Source organism: Typopeltis vanoorti, chromosome 6 (assembly GCF_054136105.1).
Source record: "Typopeltis vanoorti isolate ZY-2024b chromosome 6, IOZ_Tvanoo_1.0, whole genome shotgun sequence".
Taxonomy (NCBI): Eukaryota; Metazoa; Arthropoda; class Arachnida; order Uropygi; family Thelyphonidae; genus Typopeltis; species Typopeltis vanoorti.
This window is the reverse complement of record NC_143554.1, coordinates 61979800-61997151: the sequence shown is the minus strand read 5'-3', so window position 1 is coordinate 61997151 and position 17352 is coordinate 61979800. Positions and strand designations below refer to the sequence as shown.

General features: G+C 36.0%; 1 protein-coding gene across 1 annotated transcript in view; it reads right to left on the bottom strand.

Moving 5' to 3' along the window:
- The window catches only part of LOC150105492 (activating signal cointegrator 1 complex subunit 2-like), a 277206-nt gene that overhangs the window by 51945 nt on the left and 207909 nt on the right, over positions 1 to 17352 (bottom strand). Inside the window, exons 17-18 of the mRNA XM_090393972.1 lie at positions 14789 to 14911; positions 6453 to 6665 (exon numbers count right to left, since the gene is read on the bottom strand). Coding sequence (XP_090250098.1) covers positions 6453 to 6665; positions 14789 to 14911 — 336 coding nt within the window. The remainder of the gene's footprint in view (positions 1 to 6452; positions 6666 to 14788; positions 14912 to 17352) is intronic.

The following is a 17352-nucleotide window of genomic DNA, read 5'->3' as shown; positions in this document are numbered from 1 at the left end:
TTTATTTAAACTGTGGTTAATACGTGTGTTTCTTTTAATTATGATCGCACCACAGGTTTCGTTATTTAAAAAAGTTTTGCTACTCTCATTTGGTTGACACTGCTTGTCCCTCTAAAAAAGATGGACTGAATTCAGTGATCGATCCCCTATTTAGTAGGCTACAGTTACAACTGTTATCAGGAATTATCAGACAAACATCAATGCACTACCATTTGCTGAAATGGGTGGTGGTGGTGGTGCAAGCCTTACATACACGTGGTTATGTGCATTCTAACTGGTTTTAGTTTTAAAAACAGCATTTTAACAAATCTACTTCATTCTTTAGATTCCATATGATAGTCAGTGACATTTTTATTCATTAATAAATTGTGTGTGTATAACTGGATTTCTTAACAGAATAAGCAGTAAATTCCGTTTTTAAATATTTTCCCTACAGCGCTGCGATCGCAATGGTGCATGTTTGCTGAGTTTGTTGATTTGTTAGCAAGGTGTTGCCATTTTCAGACATTCTCACAGTTCTCACATACGCTTCTTGGTGTGTGTTTATAATGTCTAAGAAAATCAAATCGCCCACTGCATGTGAAATTAGGTCAGTTAGCTGTTTCTTGAATGCGAGGAACATTAAAGCAGATGAAATTCATTGGCAAATTACTGAGGTTTATGGAGAACACGCAATGAGTGATTCAGTGGTACGAAGATGGGTAAGACTTTTTAATGAAGGAAGGACGGGTGTGCATGATGATGAACAGTGTGGGCAACCATCTTTAGTGACTGATGATTTGGACTAATGCTCACCCACCCACACAGCTGCCATAACACAACAACTTCTCGCCATCTTCGGCTGGGAACAATTCCATTATCCTCAATATAGTCCTGATCTTGCACCAAGCAACTTTCACCTGTTCGAACATCCGAAATCTTTCCTTAGCAGCTGGCAGTTTCAAGACGATGACGAGGTCAAAGAAGCAGTCAATACGTGGTTTGCATCACAGGCAGCAACTTTCTATGATGAAGGTATAAAACTCTTGGTCCCTGTTATGATAAATGTCTGAACAATGGTGGAAATTATGTATAAAAGTAGTGAAAGATGTCTACTTTAATTTCCAATAAAGTTTTTTTTTGTTTCTCTGACAGCCCATCGGAACTTGCTTTCTGGACGTCCCTCATAAAATAGGCAATTTTTAATGTTTATGGTAAAGACTGTAATTAATTTTATACAGGTTACTAATAAAAATTTTATTAGTAATCCCAATTTTATAGGGTTTACTTGGAAGATCTTAATTTTAATAGTTCTCAAGTTTAGAGAAAATTTTCTAAACTTGGTAAATCCTAATGCAGCCTTAGCTTTCATTAAACAGGTGTTATAAGGAAAGTTAAGTCTGAGTATGAAAAGAAACTGGATCTGCAAGCTAAAGACAACCCAAAAGAATTCTCGTTATGCTGTCAGTAAAGTAATAAATGAATATGAAAGAATAATCCTGCTGAATGCAGATGTTGTGCAGGTGGCAGATGCAGAAGAGACTGTTCAATGAATGAGTGCCTGTTTTGCTAAAAGCTATCACCTATTGTATGCAACACTGCACTCACTGCTACCTCTTCACCTGATTAAGAAACTCAGGTGTATGAGGGCATGGTACTAGAGCTGCTGCACAAACTGAATAAAAATTTGGCAATAGGGATTGATGAGATATAAGCACAGATGATAAAAGAGTATTCAGCTGAGCTGGCTATTCCTTTTACCACACTATATAGTTCAAGCTTCAGAACAAGGAAGATTTCACAGGAGTTTAAAAAAAATATGGTAATCCCATTGCACAAAGGTGGTGGTGCAAAGATTGATGTATCCCACTACTAATCTATTGGTATCTCTGGAATGCTGACAAAGATTTTGGAAAAGTTGGTTAGGGCTTGCAAATGGGTTAACAGAGAATCCATACTTTGCAATAAACAGGATGGGTTTAGTAAGGGGAAGGTCATGTTTGAGCAATTTGCTCACATTCTATAAGATTACCACTGATTTAGATGAGGAGAATGGATATGCAATGATACTTATGGATTTTGCTCAGGCTATTATGAGAGAACATAGCATGGAAGACTGTTGCATAAATTGCAGAATATGGAATTGGATTAGAAAATATTGTCATGGATAGCAGGATGGCTGACTGACAGATATCAAAAAGTGGTATATGGGGGTGGGGGGGGATGTAAGTCTACAAGATTTAAGTGGTGTACCACATGGGTCAGTCTTTGGTCAATTGTTATTCAATTCATACATTGACTAGGAAGGATTTGACAGGCGACATAAAACTATTTGGTGACAATGGAAAGATAGGTAGAATAATCAGAAATATGGCTGATATGCACTATATAAAGAATGATATAAACAGGCTGGAAATGTGGACATGTGAAAATGGCTGTCAGTTCAATGTTAGTAAATGTAAAGTGATGAGATATCCAATGTCATATTAGAATGGTGGGATTATGCTAGAAGAAACTGATCAGACTAGGGATCTTGGAGTGGTAGTAGATAGGAAGTTGAAGTTCAGGGGACATGTAGCAAAGATTGCAAACACAACTCAAAAGATAATTGCAATGCTAAAACAAACTTTGACATGTAAAGATAAGGATGTTATTTTGAACCTTTACAAGGCCTTGATAAGATCTCACTTGGATTACTGAGCATGAATGCACAATAGTCTCCTGGTTTTCGTTGTGCTTCTGATACAGTGGAGAGAGTACAAAGGAGAGTGTTAAAAATGATATCAGAATTGTGGCATACTGATTAAAGACAGATTGAGAATTTGTAGAGACTGCAGACACTAGTAAACAGGAGAAAGAGAGGGGTGATATGATTGAGACTTACAAACTTCTGAAAGTGTTTTTGACATACAGGATACTAAGAGATGGAATTTTTCTTTTATGCAGGGTGAGGAAAGGAAGAGAAGGCATCCCTGGAAGTTAAGAATGAATGTCATCAAGAAGGGAGTGACAGCTAGATTTTTTTCTCTCATAAAGTGGTGCATGATTGGAATGGATTGACTTTGGAGGTTTTTTTTTTTTTATGTTGGGCCCATATATAGGAGGTTGGCTGGCTGGTCAACCTATAGTACGTTAGTACCGTATATGGGTGATGGATTGTGAAAGTAGAAACTTGTTTACATTTGATTTGAATGCCTGTATATTGTATTCCTTGGGAAATACGTCAGGGGAAGACTGTTCCACAGTACTGCAGTAGCAGGGATGAATGAGGAGGAGAAGAAACTTGTTCTGTGGGTTTCGAGGTATACTGTAAAAGGATGTTGGGCGGCAACTGTACGTGTTCCAATGGGCTTGGTACAGGGTGGGGGAATTATTGATGCTGTTTCAAATGAACCTTTCCCATGAAAGTATTTATAGAATATACGGATTGCAGAGACGAAGCGCCTATGTGAAAGTGGGGGGAGCGAGTTGGTGAGGGATGGGTCATTTATTAGTCTAATTGCTCTCCTCTGTATTGAGTCAAGCATTTTGAGGGAGCTTTTTGGAGCCCCACTCCAGATGTGAGAGCAGTATTCGAGAGCAGGGCGGATTTGTGGACTTCTCTAAAAAAACTAGTTTTTCCTCTTTCGCTCAAGACGCTACTTCACCTCTAAACAGCTGTTAACACTATAAAAGTGTTAACAGCTGTTTAGAGGTGAAGTAGCATCTTGAGCGAAAGAGGAAAACCAAGTTTTTTGGAAGCTGAGGATGCAATGGTTGTGATGTGTTTATGCCAGGAGAGGCTTGATGTCCAGGTAATTCCGAGAAGAGAAATTTCGTCTTGTCTGTGAATTTGAGTGTTATCGAAAACAATGCTGGGGAAAAATGGTTCCTTTTTGTGAGAAATAAGACAGAACTGGGTTTTACTAGCATTGAAGTTGACAAGGTTGTCTGAGAGCCCCATCAGAGGATGGCTTGGAGGTCAGAATTAAAGGCGGTGGTGGTTGATGTTCTGTGGGTTGAAGTGAGTTGTGTAGGGTAGGGTTTGTCAAATGAAAGGAAGGAATGTAGTGTGCTGTCATCTGCAAAACTGTGTATTGGGTTAGAGGTCAACTGAAGTAGGTCATTGATATATATAGAAGGAAGAGGGTCAGTTAGAGAACTGAGCCTTGAGGGACCCCGGCATTAGTTGGATGGTGAGAGGATAGGGAGCCGTCTACCATACATAGTGTGCATCCAGACAGGAAGCTGGCAATCCATCTGTAGAAGTCCTGAAGCAGTCCAAATGATGGGAGTTTGCTTAGTAAGCCTTTGTGCCAAACTCGGTCAAAGGCTTTGGAGATATCAAGACTACTTGGGATTTGCCAAATTTCTCCATAGCGCTTGTCCAGTGATGGGTGATGTATGAGAGTAGGTCTCCTGCTGAACGGCTTTGGTGGAATCCGTACTGGTGGTCGCTTAATAGCTGGGTACCTTCAAGATAGATTAGGATTTGAGAGTTGATGATTTTCTCCATTACTTTTGATAGGACTGAAGTGAGTGAGATAAGGCGATAGTTAGATGGCAGTGATTTGTCACTCTTTTTAGGAATGGGTTGAATATAGGCCAGTTTCCAGGTTTTGGGATATATACCAGTGGAGTAAGAATGTGTGTACAGGTGACATAGGATAGGAATTAGTTCAGATGCACAGACCTTCAGAATAATTGGAGGAATTCCATCTGGGCCAGGAGACTTTTTTGTGTCTAATTTAGACAGCAGGTTTGTGATGTCTTTTTGGCAAAAGGATATAGGGGGCATTGTATGTTGGGCAGTTGGAATGACTGGAAGGCATTTGCCATTGTCAGTTATGTGTGCATTGGAGGCAAAATGCGATGCCAGGAGGTTAGCTTTTTCTACGGTTATGTTGCAAATGAGCCATCTGGGTATGATAGAGGTGGGAATAGTGTAGGGCAAAAGTTACGGCCAATTGCCTTAGCAAGGGACCAAAAGGCACAGCTTCTGTTTGGACAGGCTGCAAGCTTCCTGCTTTTTGCCCGTTCAAAATCTATTTTGGAAGTATTGATAGTATTCTTGCATTTGTTTCGGGCTTCATTGTAGGCATTGAATGAGGATGAGGTTCTTGATTTGAGCCAGTTGTGGTATGCCTGATTTTTCATTTGTACTGCCTTGGCACATTTTTTGGAGAATCAGGGTTTAATTAGGGGACGGCAGGTCTGAGTAGTGTGGAGAATATATGCTTTCATGCCAGCGAGGATCACTTTGGTGATGCGTTCGGTGCATATGTCTGGACTAAGAAGACCGGAAACAATAGTCTAACCATGGGAATGAAGCATAGTAGTCTCGGAAATTGTCCCATTTGGCACTATTATAATGCCAAACTACTCTTGTGTGGGAGTAACTGTGTAGGCGTTGTTGCATGGGGAGGAGATAAGCACTAAGTTGTGGTCAGAATTACGCAGGGGACTTACTACATTCATTGCATATTTGGAGGGGTCATTAGAGGAAGAGATCTAGGATATTTGGGGAGTGGTTTGGGTTATCTGGTATTCTGGTCAGTTTTTGAACAATTTGCGTGAGATCATTAGTGACTGCAAATGTTTCAGCATCTCTGCCTGCAGGATCTGTATGACTGGAAGAGGAAAGCCAATTGGTGTTATGGACATTGAAATCACCCAGGAGGATGATTTCGCTGTTTGGGGAGTGGGACTGGAGAAAATCAACTTTTAAGGAGAGGAAATGAAAGAGCTCTGGGTGATTGGTGGTGTTAGGAGAGCAATAGAGACAGCAGATGAATTTGACTGAGTGGGGGAGAGATATCTCAGCCAAAGAAGGTCAAAGTCGGGCAAATTCCAAGCTAGTTGTTCTCTGGCAGGGTATGTCAGAGCGGATATATGCACAGAAGCCGCCCTTGGGTCGAAAGGAGTTAAACAGTGTATAGTTAGGAAGGTTGAGATGAGTAGTGCTGGGGGAGGTGAGATTTGAGTTTTGGTTAAAAAGAGTAGGTGGGGGTTTGGGGGACTGCAGGTGGTAGTGGATGCTGTTGAGGTTAGAGTTGAGGGCATGGATGTTGGTGAAGTGGATATACAAGGTTCTGTAAGGCATGGATTTGACCCCAAGGGTCCTGCACATTTCCTATGCAGTGGAAAACACCTACATGTTGGTGTTTTTGGTAGCTACTGGCGTCACTTGGTTTTTGTACTAGTTTAGATTGTTTGTAGTCTATTACCCAGATTGTGACAAGAGTGTGAATGAATTCAAGAACAGGTATGACAGCTGTTGTGAGTAGTATGCAGACTTCCTCAATAAGTCCCTGACTCCCTGGAAGTCACTCTTGATAATAATACCAATTAATAAATGTTATAAATTATTACAAAAATGATTAAGAATGCAATAAAGTTGAATGAGTGATGCTAACAGAGTTTACAACACCTGAAAAAATTATTACTTTTTAAGATACTCAACATAAGATAAAGAAATGATTAAAAATATATACCTTCTACTGGTTAATTCATCTTCAATTTTTGGTTCTTCAGCTCCTACCATATGTGAATCATATGTGTCATCATATTCATCTTCATACAGAGCTGTATTTTCAGTGTACAGCAATGAATCAGCCATAACATCATATTTCTTACAGAGTTCCTTAAGAACTTCGGTATGTTCCTTATCTTCACTGAGCTCTTGATAATCTTCAGGTGTTGAATTCCTATTTAAAAAATGAATTTTTTAAAGTATTTTTGCTTCAAATCAATCTTTTTAATGTTAAATTTGGTAAATATTTATTTTTAAATATGCTAACTATCTGTTGATGCACCAAAAATTACACACCTGCTGGATTATTCTAAAAATAAAACTGGTTCTAAATTACCTTTATTTGCATCATTTATGACAACATTTAAAGAATGTGATGTGCAAGGAACATAACACACTTGTGGATTTCAGTTTAATAGACGTCTTTGAACTTCATTAGTTTTGCCATGCATATTGAAGGCATTGTCACACACTCTGCCTTCACACATATCATCTACATTCATACTGAGAATGTACAATTGTGTAATTATTTTATTACTTAAACATAGTCCAGATTTATTGAATATTTCAATAAAACCTTGCCAAAAAATGTTCATATATTAATTCAGAAGTTTCAGAAAGAGATTAGACAATAACAGACATTTGTTTCTGGTGACTACAATTGAAAGTACAGTCTAGTACTTTTGAATAATATTTCACTTCTTTTAATTTATTTATTATTTGACATCATTTTTGTGACATTGTTTCATTATGAATTTCTGTTCCAAGATAATGTACTGTTTTTTTCCTAATTAATCTTCATTTTATTTAAGTGAATTTACAAAATATTATCACAATTTTTTCAAAAAATTGCATTATTTGATTTCTACGACTCTGATGATGACCCTCTAAAGGATAAATTCTGGGATGCTGTTTAAATTATAGCACATAAAGAAACAAGAAGAGCTTCCCAATGTTTACTTTCTTCATCAATTGAATGTGTTGTTGACAATCTATAGTTTTGTATAATTTAAACAAGTTTTCATTTCCTTCCATACTGAAAAATTAGAAATGTGTAACAGATATTTCTTGGCATTGTAATCTATTGGAAATATTTTACCAATTTTTGTAAACATTATTTGATGAAATTCCAAGATTACTTATATCTTTGTTAATCATCTGGGAACAAAACAACATACATCATCATTTTTATAGAATAACCAGACGTTACTTCACCCCTGAATAGCTGTTAACATTATACAAATCACAAATCCGCCCAGCTATTGAATACTGCTCCCAAATATGGGGTAGGTCCCCCCTAAAAGCTCTCTCAAAATGCTCAACTCAATGCAGAGGAGAGCAATTAGACTTAACAATGATCCATCACTTACCAACTCTATCCTCCCACTTTCACACAGATGTATGATCCCTGCAGTATGTATATTCTACAAATATTTCCATGGGAAATGCTCATCTGAAATAACATTAATAATTCCTCTGCTCAGTACTAAGCTCATTGGAACATGTGCAGCTGTGTCACAACATCCCTTCACAGTACACCTAGAAACAAACAGAACATGTTTCTTTTCGACTTCCTTCATCCCTGCAATTGCTGCACTGTGGAACAGTCTCCCACCTGCTGTGTTTCCCAAGGAATACAATTTAAAGTCATTCAAATCAAATGCAAACAAATTCTTCCTTTCCCAACCCACTACCCATACACGATACTAATGTACTATAGGTTCACCAACCAACCTCCTGTGTATGGGCTGAACATAAAAAAAAAAATAATAAAATAAAATAAAAAAAATAAATCAGTGAAGGTCTGATCAACTACTTCTCCATTTTTCAAACCTCACTTGTAATATGCATCAGAAAATTTTGGCAGACATTTGTCAATGGGAAAAATAACGTCTTTTACTTGAACTGACCCTTTTTTTAACTAAACAATCACAAAATCTATTATCTATAATTAATGGGCGGAAAAACGGGTTTGAAATATTTTGAACTTTTCGTATTGTGAATGTTCTTCATGTTAAGAATATGTTTCCACTCCTTTTATAACATCTTCTGTGTCAAAAGATTTATCTTCATGTCAATCTTTTGTAGATGCAGCTGATATGAATGTAGATTCTGCATCTTCTTCGTACTTTCCACTCCTTTTATATTCTGCACCAAGATTCTTTTTGTATCCATTTTCTGTAGGATAGTCCACAAGGATGAAGATGCTCACGTATCTTTTTCATGTTCCTCTTTGCATCAGTGTTTTCTGCAGGTGTAATCAATTCTGTAAATTCCACCAAAAATAGAAAAAAGACTACCAACCTGGCTAATCGTGGTTTTTTTAGCTTCAAAATTATTTTTATATGCTGCACCATACAATTAAGTGAATTCATCCTTAATTTATTTCCAGAAAGCATAAGTATTTTAAAAAAATAATAATAATATCGCAATAACATGTAACATTAATGTTTTAATAGTAATAATAAATTGAAAGGAATTAAAAATAAATTGAAAAGAAGATGTAAGAAAGTTTTAAAGTTAATAAAAGTTGAGCAGCTCTCAGATGTGAACTGTACGCTAAAATACACCAACATTATTCAAGAAAAAATGAAAGAGTTTGTGAACAGGAACTAAACCTTGGAGATTCAGTGGCAAGCCCTGAAGAAAACATTGATTGATTCAGCCAGAGAAGCATGTGGTGAGATTCTCTGCAAGGATAGAAAAATCAGAACTCCATAGTGGACACAGGAAGTTAAAGAGGCAGTGAAGGAAAAGAAAAAAGCATATCAAAAGGTCCTGGCAAATAAGTCAGCTTATGCTCTTAGAGAATACAGAGATAAATATAAAAGAGACAAATGTTTTTACACAATGTAAAAACATTGTGTAAAACTAGCTAAACAAAAGTCATGAGAAGACTTTGCTAAGAACATAGAAAATAAAAATTAAGAAGGTGGCAATATATTCTGGAGGTTGTTGAAGAAGCTCAGAAATGGAGGAAAGAGTGCTGTAAAAGGAATTAGAGATGATAAAGGTGACATGAAAACAGGAGAAAAAGATATCCTTGAAGTATGGAATAATTACTTCGAAAAATTGCTAAATGAAACAAACAGTGAAGACAGCAGAGTGGTAAAAAAACACTGACTAGGCATACACTGAAGTAGAAAAAGCTATCAAAAGTCTGAAATGTGAAAAGTAGCTGGAGTAGATGATGGACGACCAGAAATGCTTAAGTATGAAGTTATAAAAGTCTTACAGTGGTTTACTGCATAGTTCAGAAGGCCTGGACAGAGGGACGAATTCCAGATGATTGGAGTAGAGCTCTCAAAGTACCCATATATCAAAAGGGAAATAAAACTGAATGTGAGAATTACAGAGGTATTTCCCTACTGAGCGTTCCTGGTAAGATTTATGCAAGTATACTTGCGAAACAGGTGAAAAGGATTGTGGAAGGGAAGCTTGGTGAAGAACGAGCTGAATTCAGGCCTAATAGCAGGTGTCAGGATCAGATTTTCACTTTACGACAAATAGTTGAGAAATCGTGGGAATATAACAAAGATCTGTATTTAAGTTTTGTAGACTTGCAAAAGGCATATGATGATACCAGGAGAAAAGCTATTCAAAACTCTACAGTTACATGGTGTCAATAGAGCATTATATCCAGCAATACTTTGTCTTTATTTGAATAAGTCAGCAGTTAGAATTGAAGTACAGGAAGGTGATTTAATTTAAATCTGGTGTCAGACAAGGATGTACATAATCCCCTCTGTTATTCATTATCATCTATATGGATCACATTATGAAGGAAAGTGGTATTACACCTAATATCAAAATTGGAGATGTTAATCTCAGCTCTTTGCTTTATGCAGATGATGTTATACTTCTAAATAAATCTGCTACAAGTCTGCTAGATTCCCTGACTAAATTGAATAACTGTTGTAGTAGATATGGTATGAAGGTCAGCATTAAAAAGACAAATAATGAAAATAGGCAATAACATTGAAAAATATCAACTGCATTGCAAATTGAGAATCTATAGAACAAGTAAAACATTTCAGCTACTTAGGCATAATTTTTAGTGAAGATGGTAAAATTAAATATGGAAATAGACAACAGAATCAACAAAGCTGCTATGGTAGGAAGTCAACTGAATAAATTTATATGGAATAAGAGAGAAATTAGTGATAGAGAAATTTATGATAACATTAAATTAGCTCTATACAAGTGTTGAAACCAATTTTAAATTATAGATCTGAGAGCTGAGTTAGAAGTAAAACACTCGACCAAAGACTACAGACCTTAGATATGAAAGTCCTGAAAAAGATTGGGGGGGGGGGTACAGATGGCATCAGTGACAATATATTAAAAATGAGGATATTAGGAATGAACTTGACATTATTAGCATCCAGGAATGTGTTAACAGAGCTAATCTCAGGTGGTATATTGGTCACTTAAACAGAATGGGGGAGAGGAAAGATTAGCAAAACGTGTTCTCTGCCAGGTTGGCAGGAAAAAGATCCAGAGGAAGACCAAAATATAGGCAGGTCAACACAGTAAAAAGTGCCTTAGAAGATAGAAATATAAGATCTGATAATGTTGGAGTCTTGACAGGTAACAGGTTGATTTGGAGAAAAATTGTAGATAGGAAGGCAGTAATGATGTAACTTTTTCATGTAGTACTGTCATACCCTGCACACCCTCCCTTGAGGCTACATGCCAGGAATTTCATGATGATGATAATAAAAATAGAACTAATTTTGCTTTTATATAATTACTTATCTTTCCAAATTTGAATGAATCTGCTGAAACTTTTATTTCTATTGCCAGCAATGTAATACTTAAAAGTATTGAAAGGCCACTTTTACAAAATATATAGAAATGCAAAATGCAAAACAGTTATATTTTGTGGAAGCGCATCACAACATCTCAGTGAAGGCAGAAAATGAAGAGATGGTTAGACAAAGGATGATGAAATTACAATAGATATAACGAAGTGCATTCTTTCTACCACTTTTTAGTCCTTTACATGATTCTAATAGAATCCCTTGGAAAACTTAGCATAGTCGTCAATACAGCAATAAACAAATTTAGCTAATGGCTATAAGAGTGCATAGCTCCTTAGGATGCAAAAGTAAAGAAACGATTAAAAAAGAATTTAGTAAATTAAAAGTAAAATAAAATTTTTCAAATTTACAATTTCCATAACGTTTGTTTATATAGCACACATACAATTAAAGTGTAAAGTGAATATGAGATCTAAAAAAAAAAGAATCGATAACTAAATCAGGCTTTCTCTCTCTCTCTCTCTTTGTGTGTGTGTGTGTGTGTGTACAGGGTGGTCATAATCAAACTTCTTCTATTCAGAGCCTTATGTAGCTAGATACCAAGTCACCAAATTTGGTAGAATGACTAACCAAGACATGGGAAGAAGGATTTTGTAGGGAGGGAGATAGAAAAGTCACTGATGGGGGAAATAGTTGTAGCACTATATCCCCACCCCCCAACCAGTGACTTTCAAACTTTTTTTTTAAACTTTTTCAAACTATTGATAGTTGCGTTCGCAACATGCACCTCATTTTACCTTACTGTGCATTACTTGTAAAATTATTTTACCTTAACAAGGGCAATGCATCAGCTGCAGGTGTATTTAGAACCCATCAGAAGTGTAATGGTCCTCTGTCAGCTAATGCAGTTATATCAATGATTTGGAATTTTGAAGAAACAGGATTTTTGGAAGTTTGACCTGGCAGATGACGGAAATCAGTGCCACCATGGGTAACTGAAGAAGTCAAAGCCATGATTGTTGACAGATCACATGAAAATGTTGCTGGTACTAGCAATGCCAGTGAAGTAGCACGACAGTTGGATATGCCTTACTCCATGGAATGGAAAGTCATGCAAAATTATACATTTTATCCATACAAGATCAGTCACATATAGTAGCTGCTACATGATGATTATGATAAGTGACTGATATTTGCTCACATTTGAAGTTGATGTCAAATTGGAAGCCTTGGAAAACTCTGCAGGCAGATGAGGTGCATTTTTATCTGAATGGGACTGTAAACACCCAAAATTGTCGAATTTGGACTTCCCCAGGTGTTCCAGGAACTCTCATTACATTTGGTATTGCTTCACAGCAGATTTTATAATAGGGCCATTTTTTTTTTGGAGTACATCACTGACAGGACCAGTAACTTGTTCCATTACCATATGGAAATATCATGACATGCTGAACAGTTTCATCATTCCATAACTTCAGCAACAACGATGTCTGGATGAAACCATTTTTATGTAAGATGGAGCACCTCCCTATACTGCATAACCAGCATGGAAGCTTCTACAATTAATCATTGACAGGACCAGTAACTTGTTCCATTACCCCATGGAAATATCATGACATGCTGAACAGTTTCATCATTCTATAACTTCAGCAACAACAGTGTAGGGAGGTGCTCCATCTTGCATAAAAATGGTTTCATCCAGACATCGTTGTTAGTGACTAACCAGCATGGAAGCTTCTACAATTAATAGAAGAAAGAGCGATTAGTCACTTCTTTTTAATTGCATGGCCACCTCACACCCTCTGATATTACTCCATGCAAGTTTTAGTGGTGGGGTTACCTGAAGGCCAACATCTATTGTGGCAGTGTCTTGAACTTGGCAACCTTAAAGGATCATGTATCACAGACTGTGATGAACATTCCTTCAGACATATTACTCTCTGTTGTTGAGAATGCTGTGTACAGGATGTAATTTTTGGTTGAATTTGGCCACATTGAACCGGGTCCTCTTTTGCATGGGTGAACTGAAGGTGCTGAGTTGTGCAACAGATTTGTGGCAACATTTACTCTCATGCAACTGTAATCCTGTTACTGAATGCTGAATTAAATTGATATTAAATGTTTTATTACTGTTATCATAAGTGCAACACATAAAAGTAATCTTTCATTTCAATTTAGTCTTTGTAATTCATTTGTCTATCCATTTTAACACTCTTTTTTTTTACATTGTACAGTGCCATATTCTCCCTTGAGGTCTCATCATTGAGAGCCAGACCCATAGAAGAGACCTCAATAAAGGTCGAAACCAGGCGGGGTAGTGACTGTGGGATTATGGGATATTAAGGCAAGTGATGTAAAGTCATTAGCTTCTTTATGCGAAGAAAAGTTAAAAGATCAGTATATGATATCAGTTAACTGCATGTTTCTCCAGCCAGATTGTCTTTTATTTTATTTTATTTTTTTTCAGAAGTAAAAATTTGAGTTTTCACAGGAAGTCCCTGCCAATTACATCCAATGCATAAGAACATTATTTTCTGTCATGGACTGAGTGCATTCACTCACTTGTTGAAAAGATTGGTTTATGCAAGAACTCACTGACACTGTCAGTGAGTTCTTGCTAGAGAAAAATTCATTACAGTACAATATCTCACTACAACAAGCTCCTAAAAATTTCTGGTAAAAGTGTAAAAGTACGGTAACATGAATGTTATGCTATAGGAAAGTTGTTATAGCCAACTTTCTACTATAACAGGGTGGAAGGACCTGGATTCAAATGCTATCATGGATGTGAAGAACCTTTATAAGGATTTTTTCAGTAGAAGATGAATTAGGTAGGAGTTTTTTCTTTCTGAAGCTAAGATTTTTCATCCTGCAAAGCACACACACAATTAAAAGACATAATACATTACCTTTGCTACTTCAAAACAATGATCACTGTAATAATTTTTTTTTTTTGTTACCTATTGATATGCTATAATGAGAGTTGACTGTGTTATATTACTCTCAACACTTCTTGAGTGATCATTATATCTCATGATCAGCACTTATTCCTTGTTGAGATGGGGAGTAATCTCCCAAGGTAATAATCCAGATTTTGTGGCATGTGCAGTCATTCTGGAGAAAAAAGATCATATACATTTTGATCTTTCTAACTGCCAGACATCTTCTCCTTAGAGCATTTATGATGCCTGGTGAAGTACCTTTGAGGTTTGTATCTTTGTCAAAAATGTGGCAAGAATTGATGATTATGTTCCAATATACATTCTAGCTCTTAAAGCATGTGTAGTTTGTGGTTGGTTTTTGAAGAAAAATATAAGCTTAGCTATTTTAAGTTGCGGATGTTTACACCACTGAACATTTGTGTACTGGATGAGATGAATAAGAAGTTTCTGTCTTGATCAAAGTGGCAGAAGTTGATGTGCTCCATAGAAGAAATGCTGTAACAGACTTGAATAGTGGGGGGTTGGAAGGGGAAAAGAAACATCCATTAGTATATCCTTTGTCCAGCTAATGCTAGAAAACTGGATTTTTTTACCTTTTTCCTCGATGGATTCGTGACATGTCGAGATTAGTCCTAGAAAACACATCAAACTCATCATTGTCATATACATTCTTCCTTTCACTTAATATAGACTTTGGTTCATCTGATTTTTGTTTCCTATCAAAATGAGAAAATTAAGCAAATTAAAACACAATTTAATGAAAATTACTGAAACACAAATAAAACAACATTACATCACATAAAAAAAATTATAAATAAATAAACGAAAGCAAATATATGCACAGTAATGAGTTCCGTATTTCCAAATCTATAAAATTCTAAGTTCTAAAACTTTAGAATTTGATAGTTTCATACTGAACGTATCTAATGTGATTTAACTAAGCAAATTATTAAACTGAGTTCATAAAGAGTAAGGAAAACAGTGCTCAATGACATTACACATCACTTAATTTTGCAGTAAGAATATCATATATTTTGTTAATAGCTAATATTTAATGAACTAACTAGAATGATTATTATATCACTGACATTTTCAGGGTAAACAAAACTCTATATCTAAGAAGCCTAGACCTTACTAAGAACATTCTTAATGACCACAGAATATTCCGGAGAAAGACTAAAGTCATCCGTGCACATGCGTGCACACACACTCATCTCAACTTGATATAGGTCTGAAGGAATCTAGAGATGGTAAAGTATGTTCCAAATATAGACCAATAATGCGTTAGAACAAAGAAAATTGTTATCTTTCTTATGCCACTAAGAACTGATTTTTCAATTTGAGGAGGATACACTTATTAACACACACTATAGCATGCTTTAGTATTCACTCTTCAGTTACCTTGGGTAATGTCCAGTTTTATAAAGGAATATTATGATACCTAATTGCTGGAAGTTTGACAAAATTTTCCATCACTTTTTTTTATGTCTAACTTTCAAATGTTTTGAATGAAATGCTTTCAATTATATATATATATATATGTAAAATTAAAATAAGTTAAACATGAAAATGCTAGTTTTGGAACTGAAGGTTGTCCATTCTAACTAAACTGAACTTTGCCATACAAAAACAAACCTAAAAGTAAAAAATTATGCTGCAGAACATTCTATTTAACAATGAAGACTAACAATGATGAGTTCCATGACTCCATAATAGAAGTCTACTAATATTAAAACTGTTACTTGAAATTTTCCTCTTCAGCTTAACAATGCGTTTTCCTCCTCCTCCTCCTTTCATTAAATGGCATAAGGAATTCTATTATTGGGGTTACTAGAGCTAGTTAACTAGGAGGAGACTTCTGCACAGCTTCTTAAGGAATGGAGAATCAATCATGGCTTTTAACCTAAAATCCAATCCTCACCTTCTTGTAGTGCATCCCCATTAGCAGTCATCTACCTGGATACTAATGAAACAAGGACGGGATGGAAAATTTGGGATTTTGCTGACTTGCTAGGAAATCATATTCTTGACTAATCCTTTACCCAAATGTAAGCAAACAAAGTTTACTTGTGAAGTAAGTAACTTTGCAACTAAGCTTCTTGTATCATGTTGGAGGTTTAATGGATTTTTTTTACAACACTCACAAAGAAGTAAAATAGAATTTAATACTTCCTATATTTCGTCCTAGTCACTAGGACATCTACGGGGATTACAAAAACAATTAATGTAACATATACACAAATAACAAACAATACTAAGCCCAACCACGTGGGTGACACTAAAGTCCTATCTAGGTAGAGCACCCTCTAAGGGCAGTAGTAGGTGGCCTGGAATGTAAGGTGGGAACTCTGGTGATGAGTGTTTCCCAAATCTTCGGAAGCTTAATGCAAGCTTCCGAAGATTTGGGAAACACTTAAAAGTTAAAATTAAATTCCTTTCCTTCATGCTTACACGGTGATCAGAATACATCTTCAAAAATTATGGAAACAACTACCATGGTAGAGTAAAACTTCAGATTAATATAAACCAAAATAATCACTCAACATTTTGACCTTCACATGAAAGTCATCATCTGGAGTATATACATATATACAAAGAAACAACCTGATGGAAGTTTTTTCACTTGGCTATGCTACAAATTACATATTTAGTTTAATCCTTTATCCAAGTGTAAGCAAACAAAGTTTGTGCCTGAAATATTTTCAGGACTGGGGCAACTCGTGGTAAAGGTGGTATAAGTTCTGATCACTTGTGTTGGAATGTCCCATCTTGCTTACTGATCTAATTATGATGGTTAGTTGAACTTATCCTTACTTTATTAAATTCCGTTTTTTATTTGTCAGATGTTAATCGATACTGATCCGAATATAAAGAAATTTATATTATCCTGTGCCACCTTATATTCAGATTAGTCTATATAACATAGAGGAATCAATCATCAACTAACGTTTGCAATCTCACTTTTCTACAGGCCGAAGTTAATATTATCTTTTAAGGCTTCCGCAAGGTCTGATAAATTTTTATGAGCAGTGCAGATGAAAGAAAATCAGGCAAACATCAAATTGAATTCAATAAGAAAAAAAAAAAAAATTAATGCAGGGTTATATAACATGTACATCTAAATATAACATTCTAAACAAGATAATGCAATTGAACA